Source organism: Microcaecilia unicolor, chromosome 7 (assembly GCF_901765095.1).
Source record: "Microcaecilia unicolor chromosome 7, aMicUni1.1, whole genome shotgun sequence".
Taxonomy (NCBI): Eukaryota; Metazoa; Chordata; class Amphibia; order Gymnophiona; family Siphonopidae; genus Microcaecilia; species Microcaecilia unicolor.
The window spans coordinates 195611970-195636198 of NC_044037.1; the positions used below are offsets into that span (position 1 = coordinate 195611970).

At 41.1% G+C, this 24229-nt stretch overlaps 1 protein-coding gene across 1 annotated transcript in view; it reads left to right on the forward strand.

Annotated features, from left to right (window-relative positions):
* SATB2 (SATB homeobox 2) overlaps window positions 1-24229 on the forward strand; it is a 372408-nt gene that overhangs the window by 208098 nt on the left and 140081 nt on the right. Inside the window, exon 8 of the mRNA XM_030210508.1 lies at window positions 16671-17137. Coding sequence (XP_030066368.1) covers window positions 16671-17137 — 467 coding nt within the window. The remainder of the gene's footprint in view (window positions 1-16670; window positions 17138-24229) is intronic.

Consider the following 24229-nt stretch of genomic DNA (forward strand, 5'->3'; position numbering starts at 1 on the left):
TAAATTTCCCCAAACTCTCTGGGATTAATCCTCATGACCTGTTCAAAAGATATTTGAATGAAGTCTTAAAAATTCCCCAGGAAGCGATGCCGCCAGTTAACAAGATTTATTATATTCCAAATCCCAAGGGAGAGAAAGGGAAAAGACAAGATGAACTACAACCAAACTTAGATTTAGAGAACATCTCAGCAATACTAGAGAGTTCAGTGGATGAAAATACAGAGAGGTCAACTTTGATAGTTTCCTTCATTTTTGAACAGTACTTAAATAATATCATGAGACTTTATTTCAAAAATTTATAAACTTCTTTTGGCCGAGTAAAAGTACAAATCTTCCCTGACGTTACAAAATCTACCCACAGAGAAGGAAAGCTTTTCTAGCATTGAAAGCAAGAACTCTAGACATAGGCGGGATGTTTTTCCTCGCCTATCCGTGTAAATGTTTGGTTAGGTTGGGTCAGGTTAAATACACCTTTTATTCATCAGACAGTCTAAAATCATTCCTGGATGCTAAGCAATTGAAATAATTAAATAAGGGAGGATTTACGCCACCTAATTTCTTTGTTTATTGTATATTGGAACTTCCCTAACTCTGATCGCCCCATATTTATAAACGAGGTCTAAGGAAGTACAAAGAATGTGTTTGTTAAGAAATGGAATGTATCTTATTATTTGCCTTTTCGCTTGTTGATATGAAAAATTATTAATTATTAAGTAAATTACTATGGCTGTATTTCAAACAAGTGAATTCTTGTTAAAAGTGAAAACGAATAAATATATTAAATAAAGGTCCTTAAACTTTGAAAATCGTTGTTGATTTCAACTAAATGTGAACATTATCCTAGAAGCTAATGTCCTTTAGCCAGTAAAGAAACCAAAGCTGAAAAAAGGTTGAATATTTTAGCAAGACAGAGAACCAAGCCACACTTCAACATGACTATGAAACACAGGAAAGAAGAATGAAGATTTTGTTTTTTTTCTGGTTTAATTTCTTTTATTGACTTTGATACAGATAGAATCAAGAGCTCACAACATAACAACAAGTAACATTTTACAAAGTATGGCAATACCGGAGCTCACATGTAAGAAGTAGCTATCCATATCTAGGCTGAAAATTAAGTGAAGAAAAGAGATAGGCAGAAAAGAGAAAAGTAGGGAAGTGGGGGGGGGGGGGGGGGGGGGGGGGGGGGGCTGGAGAGTGCAGATCAAATTATACAACATGCATAGGCCATAAAATACATCTAAGTAAGTGCTTATCGCTGTACAATGCCGAAATATGATACAAGTGGTAGCCATTTCTCCCGATATGCAGCAAAGCGAGAACATGTCTTTGCAAGTTGTGATTCGTATTTGTAGAATTGGAGCACTAAGTTCCACCAATCCTGGTAGGTGACTTGGTGCAGGGATTTCCAATGCGAGAAAATTACCTTCAATGCTAAAGATACCATGGTGCTAACAAGAGACCCTTCACTAGGAGTCATCAAACTTCTATAGCACTGATCCTGAAGAATCACAAATTTATAAGTGATTGAGCCAGGAAAGTGGAAGATGTCTACCAGTTGTGACCATATTTCTAGCCAGTATTTACGAAGGCACAGATAGTCAAATTTAAGATGCTTTATATTACCCACTTGAGAGTGGCAAGACCAGCATACACTAGGATTAGAGGGAGAAATAACATGTAACTTATGTGGCGTCCAAAGACATCTATGCATAAAGAAATACATAGACTGCGTAATAGTAGAAGAGTTAGAGCAGCTGAAAAGGAACGATTTTGAAATGGCCGGACTTTAATATTATTGAAAGTCTGTTGGAATATATTAAATTTAAATGATGCAATTCTATCACTGGGCACTGTCTTTTATTTATTTTATTTATTTATTTATTTGTTACATTTGTATCCTACATTTTTCCACCTATTTGTAGGCTCAACATGGCTTACATAGTACCGGAGAGGCGTTTGCTGACTCCGGTGTGAACAAATACAAAGTGATGTTGTGGTAGGTAAGGTTTGCGTGGCACAGCCACAATAGGGAATCGTACAGCGGAAGAGTTGTGTTATGTCCATTACGTACTTAGTTTTGTTGTGTTGCAGAGATCAGGCATTTAAGTTCGATCGGTAGGGTATGCCTTTTTAAACAGGTTAGTTTTAGTGTTTTCCGGAAGTTTAGGTGGTCGTATGTCGTTTTCAAGGCTTTCGGTAATGCGTACCACAGTTGTGTGCTTATGTAGGAAAAACTGGATGTGTAACTTGATTTGTATTTAAGTCCTTTGCAGCTTTGGTAGTGCAGATTTAGATATGTTCGTTTTGATTCGGACGTGTTTCTAGTTGGTAGGTCGATCAAGTCCGTCATGTATCCTGGGGCTTCACCGTAGATAATTATCCTGCTTATTTTCGAAGGAGAAGGGCGCCCATCTTCCGCCACAAATCAGGAGATGGGCATCCTTCTCCTAAGATCGCACAAATCGGCATAATTGAAAGCCGATTTTGGACATCCTCAACTGCTTTCCTTCGCGGGGACAACCAAAGTTCGCGGGGGCGGGATGGGGGTGTGGTTAAGAGATAGGCATCCTCAGCCAATAATGAAAAAAAGAAGGGCGTCCCTCATGAGCATTTGGCCGACTTTACTTGGTCCATTTTTTTCATGACCAAGCATCAAAAAGGTGCCCGAACTGACCAGATGACCACTGGAGGGAATGGGGGATGACCTCCCCTTACTCCCCCAGTGGTCACCAACCCCCTCCCACCAGCCTCAAATGTCATACCCAGCTCCATCACAGCAGTATGCAGGTCCTTGGAGCAGTTTTTAGTGGGTGCAGTGCACTTCAGGCAGGCGGATCCAGGCCCCCCCCCCACCTGTTACACTTGTGGTGGTAAATGTGAGCCCTTCAAAACCCACCTGAAACCCACTGTACCCACATATAGGTGCCCCCTTCATCCCTTAGGGCTATGGTAGTGGTGTACAGTTGTGGGGAGTGGGTTTTGGGGGGGTGTTGGGGGGCTCAGCACCAAAGGTAAGGGAGCTATGCACCTGGGAGCAATTGGTGAAGCCCACTGCAGTGCCCCCTAGGGTGCCCGGTTGGTGTCCTGGCATGTGAGGGGGACAAGTTCATTACGAATGCTGGCTCCTTCCACAACCAAAGGGCTTGCATTTGGCCATTTTTGATTTGGGCGTCCTCGGTTTCCATTATCGGCAAAAACAGAGGTCGTCCATCTCTAAGGTCAACCATCTCAACATTTAGGTTGACCATCTCTTAGGTCGACCTAATGTTGAGATTTGGGCATCCCGACCGTATTATCGATACGAAAGATGGCCACCCGTCTTGTTTCGATAATACGGGATGCCCCTCCCCTTCACGGGGATGTCCTCAGAGATGGGCGTCCCAGTTCGAAAATGCCCCTCCAAGTGACTTAGTAAAAGGGCCCCTTATTCTGAATCTATGAAAAATTACAAAGAAATAACAATGATGTACTAAAATATGCAGAAAGATTTTGGGGTCAGTAATATTCATCTTGCCGGTGGCCAGCTTGCAGTGCCCAGCATTTTTGAAAGTGAATTAGACCCAGATATTCAGTGCCGGCCCATATCTGGCACTGAATAAATGGCTTTTTGGCGGCTCCTAGAAGTTAGCCAGGTACTACTGATATTCAGTGATGGTACCCAAATAGCTGTATGGGCACGTTAGTACTCCTGTGTATATGGTCCAACTTGCCTCTCTAGTTATCTGGGCACTGGCACTGAATTAGGGTAATGGGATTTTGATATACCACCCTTCTGTGGTACAATCAAAGCCATTTACATTTATTATATGCAGGTACTTTCTTTGTCTCTAATGGGCTTAAAATGTAAGGGGTCCTTTTACTAAGGTAACCATTAGCACACACCAAATGATAAGATGCCCATAGGAATAGACTCCCTGATTCTATATAGAATGCCTAAAGATCTATGCCGAAATCCAAGCGTATTCTATAACAACAAGCATAACTTAATTAGCTTAACAAGCGAATCAGCGTTGATAACAGCTTTTAACAAGCAATAATGAACACCAATTGGCAGTAATTAGAATTTACGTGCACAACTCACTAAGCGCATTCTGTAATGCAGTGCGCCTAAGTTCTAATGCGTGCAGGCAAAAAGAGACGTGGTTATGGGTGGGGAAATGGGTGTTTCGTGGGCATTCTGAAATTTATGCGTATAGTTACAGAATATGGCCCAGTGTGCTTAAATCTAAACGCCGGGATTTATGCCAAGTTTTCATTGGTGTAAATGGAGGCACATAGATTTAGGTGCTGATATATCAACTAAGTGTAAACTATATACCACACCTAAATCTAAACGCTGCTTATAGAATACACTTAGTTAGCATTGATTTCTGCTGCGATTTTTTAGGTACCATATATAGAATCTCCCCCATAATGTGCGTGTTATCATTTAATGCACGCTAATCGTTAGCACTCGCTAAATTGGTTAACACACCTTTGTAAAAGGACCTCTTAATGTTGTACCTCAGACAACAGAGGGTTAAGTGACTGCCCTGAGTCATATGGAGTTGCAGTGGGAATCAAACCTAGTTCTCCAGGTTCTCAACCCAGTGCAGTAACCACTAGGCTAGTTCTACTACTACTACTACTTATCACTTCTATAGCGCTAGAAGGCATACGCAGCGCTGTACACTACATAAAAAGACAGTCCCTCCTCAAAGAGCTCACAATCTAAGTAGGACAGACAAACAGACAGAACAACTAAGAGGTAAGGAAATTAAAGAGGAGAGGATAAAAGGTACAGGAGGGGATAAAAGGGTACAGAGTAGTGATTAGGAGTCAAAAGCAGTGTTAAACAGGTAGGCTTTTAGTCTGGATTTGAAAACGGCCACAGACGGGGCTAGACGTACAAGGTCGGGAAGTCTATTCCAGGCGTGAGGTGCAGCGGATAAAAGGAACATCCTTTTGGCTGTGCCTCTGCTTGGCTCACAGATCACCCCACAATAACCAGATGGTGCCGCAGCAATCACACAGTGGGGCCCTTTTAGGTGAGGTCAAATCTGGGCTTAACATGTTTTAAAGTGAGACTTTCCCGTGTGCTTAGCCCAGATTTATGTGGCACTTTTTTGAGGACATTTTAGTCTGTTTTCTATTTGCAGGTTGTGCATTATGTTCCCATTAGTGTGCGGTACCTGCAAAAAAATGAACATGGGAGCAATTACCGCCTTTATTTAGGAGATGCTAGGTGCTCCCATGTTAACCCTGCACTGTCCAGTTAGCACATGCTAATCCTAAAATGCTAACTTGGATAATGTGGAATGCCTGTATCCCACCCATGATGCGCCCTTTGAAAGATATTTTATAAAATAGGTAATGCATGGGTTAACTCATGCAAACAGGCAAAATACCACAAAATGCTTTATTGGGTTTATGAGGTAGCCTGTTCTCACGTGCTAACCACACATTAAGGGGTTGACACCCTTTAGTAAAAGGGGCCTGATGATATTGGATGGTATTATCTGGTTAAGTACTGCTGAATATTATGTGGGAAGCTACTCTTGCCTGGTTAACTCCTGCTGAATACTGATCCTCTTGTGTTTAACTTCACACGTAGAAGCTGTGTCAGCTTTGGTCCATTTTGGGCATCAATAAAACATGCAGTGTGATCAGGGGTGCCTAAACATTTGCATATAACTGGGAGAGATTACTAGAAAAATGGCCTGGTATGAAAAAAATAAATGTGCTTTCACCAGGGCTGACTCACAAAGTTGTGGCACCCTGAGCCAAGTTTTAAGGAGCAAGGAAACATGCTGCCCCACCATGAATAGTGAATCAGTGAAAGCGGCACCCTTGAGCTTCAGTGCCTGCCTCACCTGGCTCATGCCTTAAGTGGGACCACTGATAATGTGAACTGTTTTACTTGAAAGCGAAGAACTCAAGGTGTCTCAGATTGCATGGTGATTTGAGATGCTTTGGTGAATGACAGGAGTTCAGTTTTTCCTGTGGCCTAAGTGTCAAATCTGATTCTCCATGACCTTAAGCAGATCTTGAGAGAGAGAGAGAGAGAGAGAGCAAAAAAAAAAAAAAGGGCTTATATTCTATTGAACTTTCTATTTAAATATATTCCTTCCTGCAAAGTTTTTTCTTTCCTGTCAGTAGCCTAAATTTGTATTCTTGCTATCAGCAACAGTGAACACCTTAATAAATAGTCAAACTGTAACTTGCCTCTGTCAGGAAAAGACATGCTGTTACTCAGGAGCACTCGTACAAAGAAGGGTTTATATGTTTAAATGAAGTGGAGCAAAGCAAAGTTAGTATATAAAAAAGAGACAGTACCTCAGTTTATTGGTACATTTCAAACAGACATAACGTTCTCTGTTTAGCTCAAGGTGCCGTACAGTGTGCAGGAGCAGGCTGTGCTCCTTGGCAGTCCAGTATTCTCTCCCAGACCAACTGTGAGTTCGGTTGTACTGTAAAATGCCCCTTTTTCAGAGAGTGATTGCCTCATTTTGACCGCTAGCTGTTAAATGTTTTATTTTTACTCACTCCAAGAAACCCCAAATTGTGTGGTAATAAAGTGCTGAGGGTACCCTGCTCCCCCCATGGTGCCATTCCTTAGTTTGCACCTTCTGTGCTCTTGATATTGTCCCTTGATATTGTGGACATTCCTGTACCCACCAGTTCCTTTCTGTGCATTTCAGCAGAGATAAACCCCAGTGAAGTAAACAGCAGCAGAAGCCTCAGTTATCATAGCAGCTAACTTTTCAAAATGGTAAGGGTGCTACACACTGTGAATGTTTTTACTCAATATGGTGGAGGTTCAAGTACCAACAGAACAGACACCTACATCAAGGATAGCCAACAACAGTACTAGGAATACAAGTCAATGGGGCTGAAACTGGAGGTGGAAGGATGACAACAGTATCCACCACTGCTGATGTTTATTGGTGATGGCTCTGGGGCCAGTTTTGGTGGTGAGTGGGGAGCAGTAGGTGCTCCTAAGGCCAGCTGCATCACCTATAGCTAAAAATGCACCAGGATCTGCTGGGATGGACTGGGCTAGGGTAGTGGAATAAGAGCAACCCCAGATTGGTGCTGCAGGGACAGGGAGCAACAAGGGGGGAGGCATTTGCCTTGATGCTGTGATCAGTGGCAAATGTCATAGCAGTGGCTGCAGAAGCAGAAAAGGGTAGAAGGGTAGTCGAAGGAAAAAGAAGTCCAGTGCTTAAAAAAAAACTTTATTCCCCAAACAGTGTGCCAAATGCATACGCACCCGTCAAATCTTGACCGTACATGGAGTTTGTTTCAGCATAAAGCCTTCCTTAGGGGTCTACCAACAACATCAGAACAAAGACATCAGAACAAAATGCCATACGTGAGAGCAGAAAAAGAAACTGAATAAAAATAATAATAGTAAAGATAATAAATGAACAAAAAAATAATAATAAATGAACAGAAAAATATAAGAGAGACAAGGAATGAAGAAATGTGCAGCAGTGACTAGGAATCTGAAGTGTAATGGTGCACAGAAATAAAGAAATGAAATTAAAAAAAAAAACCAGTACTAGTACCTGTCAATAAACACATAGGGGGAACAGTTAAACAGAAGAATAATGCTTCAAACACCTGATCTCAAACTGTCATAAAAAAGAAATGAGAATAAAAATGAAACTGTGAAAATGCACACTTATATTTACACTTGCTTTTTAGAATGTAGACATTTATAGACATACAGTAGCCCAGTGGTAGGGTCGATTTGATGCACACCATTGCCGCGGTGGCCCTACTGCGGCTTTGTAAAAGGCCCATTAAATTTATCCTGGCTTCAATTGGTAACTGGTGTAAACAAATATACTAATAAGAGATGCTATCATATTTTTTAAAATGAGAAGATCAAACAAATTGCAGTATTTTGAATCGATTGTGATTTCTTCATTTACTGCTTTGAACAACCCAAATAAACAAAGTTACGTGGTCTTAACTGCAACAGTACAAGTACCTGAACCAATAATCTAAATTGATCTGTTGTAAAAAATATTTACATATTTGTCTAAGTTTTCTCAATACACAGAAAGATTTCCTAATCAGTCTATTAATCTGGGAAACAAGTGTTAAAAACCTGATCAATAAGTATTCCCAGAATTTCAGATGATAGCTTATACCTATGATGGCCGATTGTAAAAGTTGTCAAATTAGGGTAAGGGCTAGCATCAAATAAAAGAAATTTTGCTTTTTAAGGGGCCCTTTCACTAAGGTGCGTAAGCGCCTATGTGTGTACAATGCACATCAAATTAGAACTACCACCTGGCTACCACGTGCCCCAGGCAGTAATTCTAATTTTTACGCGTATCCGATAGACAGGGCAGAAAAATATTTTTTATTTTCTACCTCGTGGCGCTAACCAATGTATGCGCGCTGATGATTACCACTCGATTAATGTGCGAGACCTTACTGCTAAGCCAATGGGTGGCGATAAGGTCTCAAGCCCAAATTGGATGCGAGCCAATTTTTATTTTGCTGCACGTCTATTTTCAGCCCCCAAAAAAGGCCTTTTCTGTAGGTGTGCTGAAAAATGGACCTGCGAGCGACCAATACTTGCGCCTATACCAGCGCAGGCCATTTTTCGGCGCATGTTAGTAAAAGGACCCTTAATATTTAATTTTAGCTTAAAATGTACATCCACTAGGCCACTGTTCTATAAGGCAGTGTCTTAGTGTATAACTGCAGGGGGGGGGGATAGTGTATACATGGGCAGAGTATGAGTGGGCCATGGGTGTGTCTCCAAGTAGCGTGCATAACTTGTAGGAAAAGTACATGAATAGATGGCATTTCCCAATCAATGTACCTACCTTTCCAGCAGATCCTACCCCCCACAAAATCAGGTGCAAGTAACTGTACATAGGGGTCCTTTTACTAAGATGTGCTGAAAAATGGCCTGTGGTAGTGTAGACGCGTGTTCTGGGTGCGCGCAGAATAATTTTTTAGCGCACCTACAAAAAAATGCCTTTAAAAATTTTTGCCGAAAATGGACGTGCAGCAAAATGAAAATTGCCACGCGTCCATTTTGGGTCTGAGACCTTAACACAAGCCATTGACCTAGCGATAAGGTCTCACCTGGTAACCGGGCGATAATGGTCTACGCGTGTCAAATGCCACTTGATGCGCGTAGCTGCCACTCATCAGAAAAAGAAAATATTTTTCAGGCGTGCGTAGCAAACATGCACCAAAATTTAAATTACCACAAGGACCACATGGTAACCAGGTGGTAAGTCTAATTTGGCGTGTGTTGGGCGTACGTAGGCACCTACGCGGCTTAGTAAAAGAGCCCCATAGTTTGTACCCAGGGTAATTTCAAGAATAAAAGTAGCTGGGGAGTTTGCCTTGAATATTGTTTCAATGATTGTGTGTAAAGACACCATGAACTCTGCAGAAATGTGAGCAGTTCATTTATTTAAATGAATTAAATAGCATACAATCACAGAAGTTCTAAGTAGTTCTCATCACCAACACCCTTTGAGGATAATTTTCAAAATGATCTACGTAAATTAGGTTAAATAAATGCTTACCCAGGTTAATAGGCTTTCTGGAAACACCCTTCCTCTGTGCAGCTAAAAGTTTGTGTACTAGCTGCATTGAGCGGAAGTGTTTAAGGGGGGCACATTTAACCGAGAGAAGGAAAATATACACACAGATGGAATTCTTTTTTAGTTTTTAGTTTCTTCCAGTTTTTAGTTTTTTTCAGTAGAATTCTACTTGCACAAAAAGACGTTCCAGTGACTTCATGGAGTTAGTTACTCCTGGCAAGCTTCAAAGTGAGCTACAAAAGTGCTTTTGCTTTGAGAATTGCTGCAAAGGTTGTGCCTTTTTGAGTGTTTACCCTCCTGAGGTAGACATGTCCAGATCCCTTTGGATGTAGACACAGATGGTAATAAGAGGCTGTTCTATTCTACCTAGAAACACACTGCTCACCTGATGACATTTTGTGGCAAACAGGAACCATCACAGGTGGTGTCATTTCACTGGCTTTATGAAGGGCTTTTAGGGTCCTGTCCATTTACTTACTTAAATATTTATTATGTGCTGCTATAAAGAGATTCACCCAAGGTGGTGTACAACAGGTGTAGCTTGACATAGGCAACTTATACTGTAGTAACAGCATGAGAATAGTGAAATGACCAAATGTCACATTGAGGTAAACTTGGAATTAGGGGAAATGAAATGATAATAATAGCAATAATATGATATGGTGTCAGTATTGTGCACATTAACACAACACAACAGAATATTCCCGTAAGAGAAATACGAAACAATGTTAGCTGAATACAAATGAAACACCTTAACAGGCATCACAGTAGGTTCATTTTCAAAAGAGAAAAAATGTACAAAAAGTGTCATAAAGAACCATTTGCACGTTTTTCATCTCAAAATGTACAAATCGGTATTTTCAAAGCCTGTTTTGCAGATGTTTATCTAAGCAATTTGCAGTGCATCCAAATCATAAGGGGAGGGGGTGTTGGAGTCGTTTTGAAGGCGGGATTAGGGTTTGCCTAACACTTGGACGTTTGACAGCCATAATGAAACAAAAATGTCCAGGACTAAAACTAAGATGTTTTAGTCTAGACCTGTTTTCAGAATGAATAAGCACAAAAAGGTGCCCTCAATGACCACTAGAGAGAATCAGGGGTGGCCCCCCTAATACCCCCCTAGTGGTCATTGACCTCCTCCCACTCCCCCAAAAATTGTGAATAAAAATATGACTTACCAGCCTCTGTTGACAGCCTCAGATGTTATAGCCAGGTCCTTTAGAGCAGCATTCAGGTCCCTGGAATAGTCTAGTAGTGGGTGCAGTACACTATGGCGTGAGGGACTCAGGTCCCTATCTCCCTTTACCTGTCACACTTGTGGTGGAAACTGTGACCCCCCTCCAGACACCCACTGTGCCCCCTTCACCCATAAGGGCTTTTGTAGTAGTGTACAGTTGGGGGTAGTGGGTTTTTGGTGGGTTGTGAAAGGCTCAGCAGACAAGATAAGGGAGCAACAGTGAGGTGTATACCTGAGAGCATTTTTTTGAAGTCCACTGCAATACCCCCTGTGGGACCACATTGCTCTCCTGGGATGTCTGGGGACCAGTCTGCTAAAACAAATGCTGGCCCCTCCTACAACCCAATGGCTTGATTTTGTGCGTTTTTAACTTGTACATTTTTTTTTTTTCGAAAATGGCCTAAAAGATAAATGCAGAAACCACAAAACCTTGTTTGAAATGGTATTTTCGAAAAAAAAACGTTTTTTTTTTTTTCGAAAATGGGTATATTTTCTATTTGGATTTTGGACATTTAGCACAAAACATCTAAAATCCGACTTAGATGCACTATCAAAAATGCCTCTCCATGTCAGCACAAGACAGTGAAAACATCTTAATAGGCAGCATAGAAGCCAAAACTACTGAGACATGAAAAAAACATCATGTGCACAGCTTGGTTTACAAAATTTTGCACACACTATTCACTGTTTTTCCATTTGTAGTTTAGCTATTGCAAAGTGCCTCCCACCCCAACCCCTTTTACAACCCAGACAAAGAAGTGACAAGACATGTCTGAGCCAGTCAGGAACAATTATGTTCAACTATATGTGAAGGGGAACCATATTTTTTCCCATTTCACAAAGGAATTCTTGGTCTTCACCCTAAGTTTTTCCATTTCACAACTATAATGCAACTTAGAAATCCATTTTACTATAGACAGAACATGTGCAGTCTTCTGTGTGCTAGTTAGAGTTAGACATGCCACGTTAGGAGCTCGTATTACTAATGGGCTCCTTTTCGAAAGAGAAGGACACCCATCTTTCGACTTAAATCGGAAGATGGGCGTCCTTCTCACAGGGTCGTCCAAATCGGTATAATCGAAAGCTGATTTTGGGACGTCCCCAACTGCTTTCCGTCGCAGGGACGGCCAAAGTTCAAGGGGGCGTATTGGAGGCATATCAGAGAACATAGTGAAGGCGGGACTTGGGCGTGCCTAACACTAGGACGTCCTCGACCCATAATCGAAAGAAACAAGGACGTCCCTGATGAACACTTGGATTACTTTATCTGGTCGTGCTTTTCTTACGAGCAAGGCACAAAAAGGTACCCAAAATGACCAGATGACCACCGGAGAGAATCGGGGATGACCTCCCCTTACTCCCCAGTAGTCACTAACCCCCTCCCATCCTCAAAAAACATCTTTCAAAATATTGATTGCCAGCCTCTATGCCAGCCTCAGATGTCATACTCAGGTCCATCACAGCAGTATGCAGGTACCTGGAGCAGTTTTAATGGGTGCAGTGCACTTCACAGGCAGGCGGACCCAAGCCCATCCCCCCTACCTGTTATGTTTGTGGAGGAAACAGCGAGCCCTCCAAAACCCACCAGAAACCCACTGTACCCACATCTAGGTGTCCCCTTCACCCGTAAGGGCTATGGTAGTGGTGTAACAGTTGGGGGTAGTGGGTTTTGGGTGGGTTTTGGGAGGACTCAGCAGACAAGATAAGGGAGCAATGGTAAGATGTGTACCTGGGAGCATTTTGTGAAGTCCCTGCAGTGACTTCTAGGGTGCTCTATTGCTATCCTGGGTTTGTTTGGGGGACCAGTCCTACTAAAATTGCTTGGCTCCTCCTGTGTTCCAATGGCTTGATTTTGCGCATTTTCTACTTGGATGTTTTTTTTTTTCAAAAATGGACCAAAAACAAATCGTCCAAATCACAAAACCTTGTTCAAACAGTATTTTGAGAAAAAAAAAGATAAACGGTTTTCTTTTTTGAAAATGACCTTCTTTCCTATTCAGATTTTGGACGTTTTGGTTGAAACGTTCCAAAGTCGGACATAGATGTCATATTGAAAATGCCCCTCCATGGAACTTTGTAAGTCTAAGTGCTTTGAAAACTTGCCTCCATGTCTACCAATCAGGGATCTAGGGTTTCTAAAAAAAATCTAACCTTGCTTGTCAGTTTAGTTTTCCAAGTTTCAAACATCCTGTCCAGCACAACAGCAAATGAAGCCCAAGAAGGGTTTTGATAACATGAAGATTGGACACTGCATGAAGCGGGGATCCTTGAACTAGCTTTTTGTACTGAATTAGTTGTTGCTTGTGATTTAAAAGAAATATGCAATAATTCAGATTGTTGCTTAGATGATAAGGGACTATATTTAGTGAACCTCTTGCTTCGGTCTGATGCAGTGATGAGAGATACATGAGATTAATTGAGTCCTCTCGGATGGTACTGTACTACTGGAAAGCGTATTACTACTACTACTTGCATTTCTGTAGTGTTACTACACATACAAGTGCTGTACACCAAATACTAAGAGTCAGTTCCTGCTTCCAGAGCTTACAATCTATTCAAGACAGACCAACAAGACAAATAAGAGATTAGGGAGTTATTTATTGTGGGAATGAATAAAACAAACATTGGTACTGAATAAGTGAATAGGGGGTTAAAAGATAAAATCAGCTTTAAAAAGGCAGGCTTGTAGCCTGGATTGAATAGGGCCAGCGACTAGCATGAGGTATGGACTCAGGAAGTGTATTCCAGACATAACGGCACAGAACAGAGTCTGGAGTTGGCAGTGGAGGAGAAGGGTACAGATAAGAGTCTTCTGATAGTTCTTTTAGACATGGGGAAAAACCCTCCCCCATTTATCAGCCACTGTGGTCAGCGTTTTTTTTAACAACATGGCTACTACTATTACTCTTAACATTTCTATAGCGCTACTAGACGTATGCAGCACTGTATACTGGACATGAAGAGAAGGTTCCTGCTCGACAGAGCTTACAATCTAATTAGGACAGAAAAACAGGACAAATAATGGATAGGGGAATTACTAAGATGGGAATGATAAAACATGGGTACTGAAGAAGTGAGTAAGGGTTAGGAGTTAAAAGCAGCATAAAAAAGATGGGCTTTTAGCCTAAATTTGAAGATGGCCAGAGATGGAGCTTGACGTATTGGCTCAGGAAGTCTATTCCAGGCATATGGTGCAGCAAGATGGTGACCCTCAGGGGGAGGAATGCTGGCTTTGGCCTAACGCCTGGTAAGGGTTTTTTTGGCTGGGAGGTGTGTGGTGGAGGTGCCCAGCACTCACCTCAACTGCCTTCCAGGTGCTGTGGAGGACTTGCAGCCCATCTGCATATCCTCACAGCCTTTTTCAGGGTGGCTATTGTGGAGGGGGTTTTTTTTTTTGTCTTGGGTATTCACCACCTGGCTGTACCTAGATCCAGGTGTAAAGCAGCTTCTGGCACTTATCCGGGTATTGACAATGACCAGACTGGTTAGCGGACTAATATAACGTGATAGTTACCTGGTTAGCAGACTGAATATAACCATTAACTAGGTAACCTGGTTCCACCTTAGCTGCACCTCTGGACTATCTGAATAGTGCTGGGGTGTCAGTTAAGATTTTCAGTAGCATTAGCCAAAAAAGGGGTTGTTTAGTGCCAGGTGTACAACAGTACTTAGGCGCTACTTAAGATCCTTACATAAGTACATAAGTAATGCCACACTGGGCAAGACCAAGAGTCCATCAAGCCCAGCATCCTGTCCATGACAGCGGCCAATCCAGGCCAAGGGCACCTGGCAAGCTTCCCAAACGTACAAACATTCTATACGTGTTATTCCTGGAATTGTGGATTTTTCCCAAGTCCATTTAGTAGTGGTTTATGGACTTGTCCTTTAGATCACCCAAAATGCTGTTGCATGTGTCATTATAGGACTGTCTAGATGTAATCATATAAATCCAACTCTAGTAATATTGCACTGGTTGCCTATTGATTATTGGATCTGCAACAAAATCTTAATACTGGTATTTAAAGTATTGATCAACAAGATACCTCCTTAAAAGCAAGGTGTATGAAGGGCTGAGAAATGCCGGCGCTGTCTAAATCAGGGGGTGTTCCTTGAAACAGCTCCAAGGCGAAACATAGTTTATGTTGGATTAAGAAATCCCCTGACTGATCGTTATTGACTTCTTCTTGAGATAAGTATTCTAATTAATTCAATTTTAGTATGGTTGAAGTGTTAAAGTAAAATTTGAAAAAGTTTGGAAAAATTGAACATAAAAAAGATACAAAACTCTTATACCTATAGACCGATGAGGAGGTGAGTGCATAAACCTTACAGGGTTAAAAGGTCTAAGGTATATTTGAAATGTATTGGAGGTAATTTAGATATTGGAGTTTTATAAGGTGATACATCTTGAGGAATACAGGTCCTCAATATTTTATGTTTCAGGCCTTACACTTTGGAGTGTGTTGCCTCCCAACATGTGATCATTAAAAGACCTGAAAGATTTTAAGACTGCCTTAAAGACTTTCTTATTTCAACAAGCTTGCCAGCTGGCTTAAATATTCTCTGCTATGGTACACAGTAACAGTAGTATCAGTCTATGTACTGGCAGCTTAAGTCATTTGTTTTATGGACGTATTGTAGGGTTTGGTTTTTAAAGTTTTATTGTTTTAAAGTGTCATAATTTAGTTTAGTTTTGTCTAGTATAGTCATTTGATATTGGAATTATGTATGTTGGATTGTTCTCTGCCTAGAATGATAGAGACAATGCGGAATACAAGTCTTGTGAAATAAAATAAAATAAGCCATTATAGAATACTAGTGTAAAGCCGCTTTGGCATTCCAATATTTTGGCATGATCACTTATGTCATGTCAGTGGCTGGGGTATGCTGGTGCACCTAAGAGTGCCATGCCACACATGCAACTGAGAGTATTCTGTAAGTTGCACACATTGCTTGGTGACAGATGCATGTTCCGCCCACATGTATACTCCCTTCCAGTTACATCATATAGTACTTAATCTAGTTTATACCTTTTTGTTGGACTAACTGAATTGTCAGATATATTAAGTGGCCCTTTTACTAAACCAAGTTAAAATTTGCAGTTACTATGGCACAAACGTGAGACTTACTCTGTTTAGCTGAATAGGGCAACTTTTTTTTAGGGGAGGATATATAATAAACAGTTGGATACCACTGATATTTAAAAACTATAAGAACATAACCATTGCTATACTGGGACAAACCGAAGGTCCATCAAACCCAGTATTTTGATACCAAATAGCACTGAAGATGGTATACCTGGTGCTATACCCAGCCATTTGGAGCTAAGTATAACATCTAAAGTAAATTAAATTTTATCATAGTTAAGGTAGGAAGGGAGGGCTGATGGTGCAATGATGTTGAGAGTGGTGGTGATTTAGCTGCCTGTCAGCTTTATTCACGAGCCCAGTTCTGAGCACTGTTCATATTAATTTTACATATAATTTTTTACTTGGGTTCAGAGCCCTCTATTATGTATTATTGACTATTTAGTGGAGCGGTTTCAATGATACAGGTTTCTGTATATGTTTGGACTACATAGATGGTGCCAGAATGGTCAGTGAAAATTTTTAGCAGCATTATCTGGCTAATGCCACTGAAAATCTGGTTATATGCCTGGTGACTTGCACTTATCTGAGTATGAGTTACAGATTGAAGATACTTTTCTTTCTGCCTCCTCCTCTCCACATTGTGTTTTTAGCCATATTGTACTGTTGCTTTAATTGAACAGGAAGGTTATTTTCAAATTGGGCTATTAGTTTCTTCATTAGGTTTGCAGTCATATTGATTGTCATTATGGTAATGAAATTAATTTTATCTTTTAATAGTGGAAAGAGAAAACCTGACAGATTATTGTGTCCTGGGTCAACGTCCATCACACTTACCAAATATCAATCAGCTGGCAGCCCTTGGAAAAACTAATGAACAGTCTGCTCACAACCAGCTGCACCACAGTCCTCCAATCAGAAGTCAAGTGCCAACATTACAGCCAATCATGAGCCCTGGTCTCCTCTCTCCTCAGCTTAACCCTCAGCTCGTAAGGCAACAGATAGCTATGGCCCATCTGATCAATCAGCAGATCGCTGTAAGCCGACTCTTAGCTCACCAGCACCCGCAGGCTATCAATCAACAGTTCTTGAATCATCCACCTATCCCCAGAGCCGTCAAGCCAGTAGAGCCAACAAATTCGTCAGTGGAAGTGTCCCCAGATATCTACCAGCAAGTCAGGGATGAATTGAAAAGAGCCAGTGTATCCCAAGCTGTCTTTGCAAGAGTAGCATTCAACCGCACCCAGGTAACCATTTTTTTTCACTGTATCTGTAAGAGCCAGGGGAGGAAGGCTAAGGGTTGTAAGTTTCTCACATTTTAGATTAGGAGAAGATATTGCCAACAAGGGCTTTCCTTTGCTATTATCACCATTTGCAGGTGATATAACTCTCAAGATTGTGTCAGCCAAGTCAGGTAACAAAATTCTAAGAACTGCTACTGTACTTTCATATTTCTTTTATTACAAATGAAAATATATGACATGACTCTCTTTCCTCAAAAATGCAAATTCAAATGAAGCTAAAGGTTGCAGCTTAGTTATCAAGGCATGAGAGGATAAATTTCAAAGGTAAAAATCATTCTTTACCTGCAGAAAAAGGCCTGGCAGACAAGTGTCTTCTTCTGTCCAGCTAAATGCAGACTTTTATCCAATCTAAAAAGGCATGACCAGTGATATATTTAGGTCAGAGAAGGAGCATAGTATGTGCACATTTGATTTGCAAAAATATGCATGTTTTTGGGTGCTTGTTTGGTCACCTCCAAAAATAGGAGGTGCAAAGCACTGGTAATTTTACCACCTGCATTCTGTTAACTTTGAGAAGGAAATCATTTGATTGCAATATATGTGGGCTAAAAGGTTGGGATTATTCAAAACTGCTCCCCTATCAGTCATGCAATTGTTAGATTTTAACACTTGTTCATGTGAACGTATTTAATCTTTGGAGTTACATGTTGTATGAATGTAAGAAGTACAATGTGGGGTCAGCCCAATTGTCTGTCATGGCCTAAGGTGCTTCTGTGCATCCGTAGCGGAGACCCGTTTCATGCTGCTCACTTTTAGAAGCAAGAGGTAGTGATACCCAAGTCTACCTGGCTAATCATTTTGAATGATCTTGTCCTGCAAAAACTTGTCCAAACTTGTTTTAAACCCAGCTATATTGCTAGCCTCAACCACCTCCTTCTGCAACAAAACCCCCAGTTTAAAAGCATTTTGAATGAAAAAAGCTTTTTTTTAAAGCTTGTTTAAAGCCTTCAAATGCTTCATTTCATAAAATATCATCTGCTCCACATACTATTTGAAATGATTCCTTTTTATCTGTCCCACACCATTCATGATTTTATAAACGCTATCATATCCCCTTTCAGTTATCTCTTCCCCAAGCTGAAGATGTCTAGCCTGTAAAGTCTTTATTCTTAAGGGAGCCATTTCATTTCACCCCCTTTGCCATTTTTGTTGCCCTTCTCTATATATTTACTAGGTCCGTTATATCTTTTCTTAGATGGGGGTGAACAGAACTATGCCCAAGTTGCAGTAACATCATGAATCTGTAGAGACGATTTGATGATCACAAATTTGTTTTCCTTTCCTTTCCAAATAATTCCTAACCTTTTATTTGCTACATACTCATCTGAAGGTTTCAATGTATTATCCCACAATGATTCCAAGGCCTTCTTCATAAGTGTTAACTCCATGTGGGACCATCTCATGGAGAAGGTGACTAAAAGCAACAGAAACAAAAAATGAGGTTTTAATGAACCTAATTTTTAGAACGTCATTATAATGAACCTCATAATAGAACAAAAAATTTGTTATACAAAAGTCCAAACCCCATCCTTTTATGTGTAACTTTTTCAGACTGCTTATGGACCCATGACTTGAAAAATCTGCCATTCTCAATATTTTGGATCTGAAACTTTAGTCACTTTTCCCCAGAGAGATTCACATATAGTTGGGATTATTTTTCTCTAGCTGCACTACTGTGTGCTTTTTCACATTGAAATTGCAATTATATATAGCAAGGCACCTATAATAAGGTCCCTGGAAGGCATGGAGACACCTTCTTTTCTTTATAACAGTGCTTCTCACCCAGTCTTTGGGGCACAGCTAGCCAATCAAGTTTTCAGGATACCCACAATACTTATGCATGAGCTAGATTTGCATGCACTGCCTCCTTAGTATGCAAATCTATCTCAGGCATATGCATTGTGAATATTCTGAAAAGCAGACTTGCTGTGTGTGCCCCGAGGATTGGGTTGAGAATCATTGCTTTATGGAATACTAGCATAACCAGGTATATAGATACACCTAGAACAGAGGTTCTCAACTCAGTGCTTGAGGCACACTCAGTTAGTCAGGTTTTCAGAATATCCACGCATATTCATGAGATAGATTTGCATACCAAGGAGCCAGTGTATTGTGGGTCTAACTTAGCCAGCAGCTGTCAGCATTAAAAAAAAAAAAAAAAGCTGACCACTGCTGGCTGAATGTTGACCAGTTAGTTTTTCTATTATGTCCTTGTCATCCTGAGCACCCTTTTAATCCATTGATCACCTGATGTCCGAGCTGTCTGCCTCACAGACTTCTTGCTTTTGATGTATCTGAAAATGTTTGTTATTATTTTTTGCATCTTTGGAAAGTTCCTTCTCAAATTATCTCTTGGCCTTACTGATCTTGTACTTGTAATGTGCCACTGCTTATGCCCCTTTGTTTTTAATTCACAGGGGCTTGTTTTCCATTCTTAAAGATTACTTTCTGGCTTTAACAACCTCCTTCACAGCACCATTTAACAATACTTGCAGTTTGGTCTTCTTTTGACTCTTAATAATTTGTGACATGTATTGTATCTGGGTTTCCAAGATGTTATTTTTAAACAATTGCTTCACCTCATGCAGACCTTCAACCTTTGCAAATATTCTATTTAGGTTCCTTCTAATTTCCTTCTTTTATTTCCACAGAAAACAAATCCAGAGTCTTGCCATTAAGCAGAGTAATCTTGAAAATCTCTCTTACTTTAAACTGAAGAATCTAGTTGGCAATGTGACACACTCCTTGTCACATTGAAACACTAACAAGTTGTATGAAAGTTTATAATACCAATACAAATATTCAGTTACAGCAACACAGCTCCTCACTCATTCACCTGGGCTGGTCTACGGATATCTGACATCCTACGCAAACCTTCATTTGTGTGCTCCCCACCCCACCAAGGGGTGGCTCAAGACCCTCTCCCACCATATCCAGCATCTCCCCTTCCTTTCAATACCTCCCTCCCCCTCCCCAAGGTGTCCAGCATTTCTTTCCTTTTCTCCCATCCCTGCTCTAACATGTCCAGTACCTCTCTCCCCTTCCCCCTGAGATGTTAGGCATGTTTTAAGCATTTCATGTTCTCTCATTCCTCCATCGCTTCTCCACCTCTTGTCCCAAGGTGTTTAGCTTCTTGTATTCCTTCCTCCCTCCCCTGAGGTATTCACTGGCTTCCCTTCCCTAACCCCTCCATGGTGGCACCATGTGAGGTAGCATGCGCAAAAAAGGCTGCTGGCAGTGGAGCGCTCAAGCCTGCAGGGTCCTGCTCCCTCCAAAACAGGAAGTTCACAAGTGGTGGGACCTGGCAGGCCTTGAACATGCATGGATGCTGAAGGCCCTATGCTGGAATTGATGAGTCTTTTGCAGACTCTTTGATTGCTGCCCCTAAATTGTGTCACCTTAAGCAGATGCCTAGTCCACCTAGTGGTTGGGCTGGTCTGTCGATTAACATTGAACCCTCTAAAAAGAAACCCAGCACCCATGTAGCAGCCCTGCTATTCTAGAACTCTCTGTAAGAATTCAACCTGTGAAAAGTAGTAAATATGTGTTATGGAATGAAATGCTGAGATGCACGTACCAGGAGAGGGCCCTTGGGTGTTAGTGTCTGAGGATCACAAGGTGGTGAACCAGTTTGACAAGGTGGTGGCCTTAGGGAAAGGTATAACCAGCAGAAGAAAGGATGTGTTAATGCCCCTGTACAGGTCATTGGTGAGGCCTCACTTTGAATATTGTTTTATCTTGCTAAGGACATAAAAAGACTTTAAGGGATTCAGAGGAAGGTGGCAAAATGGGAATGGAGGTTTGTGCCACAAGACATATGAGAAGAGACTTGAAGATTTGAATAGGTATGGGGGGGGGGGGGGTATAATATAGATGTTTAAATACTTGAAAGTATTAGTATACAAATCTTTTTCAGAGAGAGGGAAGCAGTTAAACTAGAGGACATGAATTGAGGTTGCAAGATGGTAGACTTAGGAGTAACATCAGGAAGTACTTGTTCATAGGGCAGTGGATGCCTGGAATAGCTTCACAGAGGAGGCGGTGGAGACAAAAACAGTGATGGAGTTCAAAAATGTGTGGGATAAACATAGAGAATCTTTGTATAGAAAGAGGTTAGATTCAAAACAAAACTGAAATGAGCTCATGGCTGTTGATGTGTTATGATGGGCAGGAGTGGTGCTTAGATGGCTATTCCAATAGATGGGAAGTGAGGCCAGTGCCGGCAGATCAGGATGGGCTAGAGTGGGCTTCAACAGCAACTTCCGCTGTACGTTTCCCTAAATGTGACTGTGCCACATGAACTTTATCTTACCACAACATCACTTTGTATTTGTTCTCACTGGAGCCGGCAAATGCCTTCTGGTTCTATGTAAGCCACATTGAGCCTACAAATAGGTGGGAAAATGTGGGATACAAATGTAACAAATAAATAAACTCCAGTAGTTGGCTATTTGGGAAGGCCAGTGCCAGGCAGATTTCTATGGTCTATTCCAAAAACAGCAAAAACATGCCAAGATTAAGTATACATAATTTTATTTTACATTCATATCACATACTATGAGTGCGGGTGCTGTGTATCCCTGTGGGAGAGGGGAAGACATCGTAAGGTTGAATTTAGAGAATAACATGTTGTTAATTAGCAATATGGTTAGATTGTTGGTTTAATCATATATATTGATAATGAACGTGATTACACTGTGGCCATACTAATAAAATCACTCTTTGGACTATTGGCATAGAGTTATAATTGTGGCGTTTATAAAAACTGCCTGTATGTGATAGGCATGGTAACAAATTGCTGAATCCCCTGGTTCTGATACCAGTGCTCAATCATGAAGGAGTGTAAGCTGCACAGAGTGGCAGTTGTGGCACTGGCTGGCTTGTTGGGCAGATTGGATGGACCATACAGGTCTTTATCTACTCTCATTTACCCCCAGATTCTATACAGGTCGCCCAGAGTTGGATGGGCCCAGGTCAAATGCATGTGCAAATGAATTAGTTGGCAGCGCACCAGCAATCAATAATTGGAGTTAATTGCCAACCATTTGGATTTGTGAGCACATCTGCCCTAGTCTATACCCTCCGTGCCTTAAATTTCACGGCACACTACTCAAATAGGGGTGGATCAGGGGATGTTCCCAGAGGTTAGGCACAATGTTATAGAATAGTGTCATATTTGCACCTAAGTTGTGCACCAGCATTACACCAGGTTTCAGCAGACATAAATCCAGTGCTCAAAGTTAGTCGCAAGATCTGTTTTAAACTAGCATTCTGCAAAGGGCTCTTGTCCTTTGCAGAATACTAGTTTAGCATGGATCTCTCTAGTGCCCAACTTTGGGTGCCATTTACTGAATCTTACTGTTACTATGTTACTGTAGTACTGAGTATAAATATTACACCGGGCCATAGCAGTCAACTTTTCATAATTATTGGGGATATTAAGCCCAATGGAAATAACCCCTCCCTGGACACATACAAGGAATGCTGTCAATTGTGGGGGGTGCTCAAGCACCCACAGCCCCGGCTCCTATGTACCAGGCCCTGGAACACCAATGTACCCACTGGGAAGAGAGGATAAGTTGGACTGCTACACACAAACTACCTACTATCAGAATATAATGCACCTGTAACGGCAATTTTTAGTTTGTCTTCTTGGGCTTTGCACCTAGTTTTAAAGGGAAAGTGTGTGTTAGCTTTGCCTTTGAAACTTTCCACAGGTACAAAATGGACTTTGGCATTTGTTGTGTGTATATAAATTGTATTTATTTAGATTTAGTGCATGCATTAGCATTACTAGCTCAAAGAAAGCTATATTCAAGTTCAGTAGGTATTTCCTTGTCCCCAGAGAGTTTACAATCTATGGACCTGATTTACTTACATGATTCAGTTTGAGTTAAGTACTGAAGTAGTAAATAAGCCCCATTGGCAATAATGGGACTTCTATTAAATAACATACCCTAATTTGCAATAATGTGCATTAGTGCATGTTAACATAAGTAACTAAATTAAGTATTAAATCTGTACCTAAGGAAATGAAGCAGGAAGTGATATTCCAAAGTCACAAGGAGCAAGACCTTCTTGGGTGACTTTCTTCAGAAAGGCAGTAAATAAACCCTTATAAATAATACAATAAATCAGCAGGATTCGAACCCAGGTTCCCTGGTACTTAACCTGCTGTTCTGATCACTATTTTACTCTTTCAGTCCGTTGTAGGAAAAAGAATAATGCACATATACTTGAAACTACAAAATCTGTGTATTAATTTCCGATCCTGCTCAAAATCGTCCCAGGGAATGCCTTCTTAAATATGGCTAAAAATATTACACTTTTAGTTGCATTGAATAAGAGAAATTTTCCCATAGTGAATTTGTGTAGGTAATTTGCAATTTAGTTGAGTAAATGGCTTTTAAATTTGTCTTCATGAAGCTGGGTGCTATCTCTTCCCACATAGAAAGGAAAGAAGAAAGACAGCTTATGTCCTTATTTCTACTGCCCTTGGAACCCACCACCCCTTCCTCTTCTGAAAGTTCTGTGGCATTTCCTTCTTGCCAATTACAAATTACAAATGAGCTAATTAAATTTCAGGGATGTGCGCCGGCAAGAAAAATTAGGTACATTTTCATTTGTTTCATGAATTTTTCCTGATGGTTATTTTCATGCATTCATTTTAATAGAGATTTTTTATTGCACAGTAAGGGGCCCTTTTACCAAACTGTGATAAAAGATAGCCCATGGTGACAGTGGCACATGGGATTGCGCCGAGGCCACCTGTTACCGCTGCTGGTAAAAAGGCCTTTTTTAAAAAAAAACAGGGCCAGTAAACGGCTGTGTCATAATTAAAAAATTGCCGTGAGGCCATGTACTGCCAGAGTCCTTAAAACCTCCTGTTTAGAAGGTGGTGAAGGTCCTGGCGGTAACCCGGTGCAACCCGGTGCTGGAAATGGCAAGCGGGAGACCTGGAACCACTGCTGGGCTCCTGGACGAGCCCTGCAGTAGGGCCGATTCACCACACATCAAGCCGGTGGTAGTCCTACC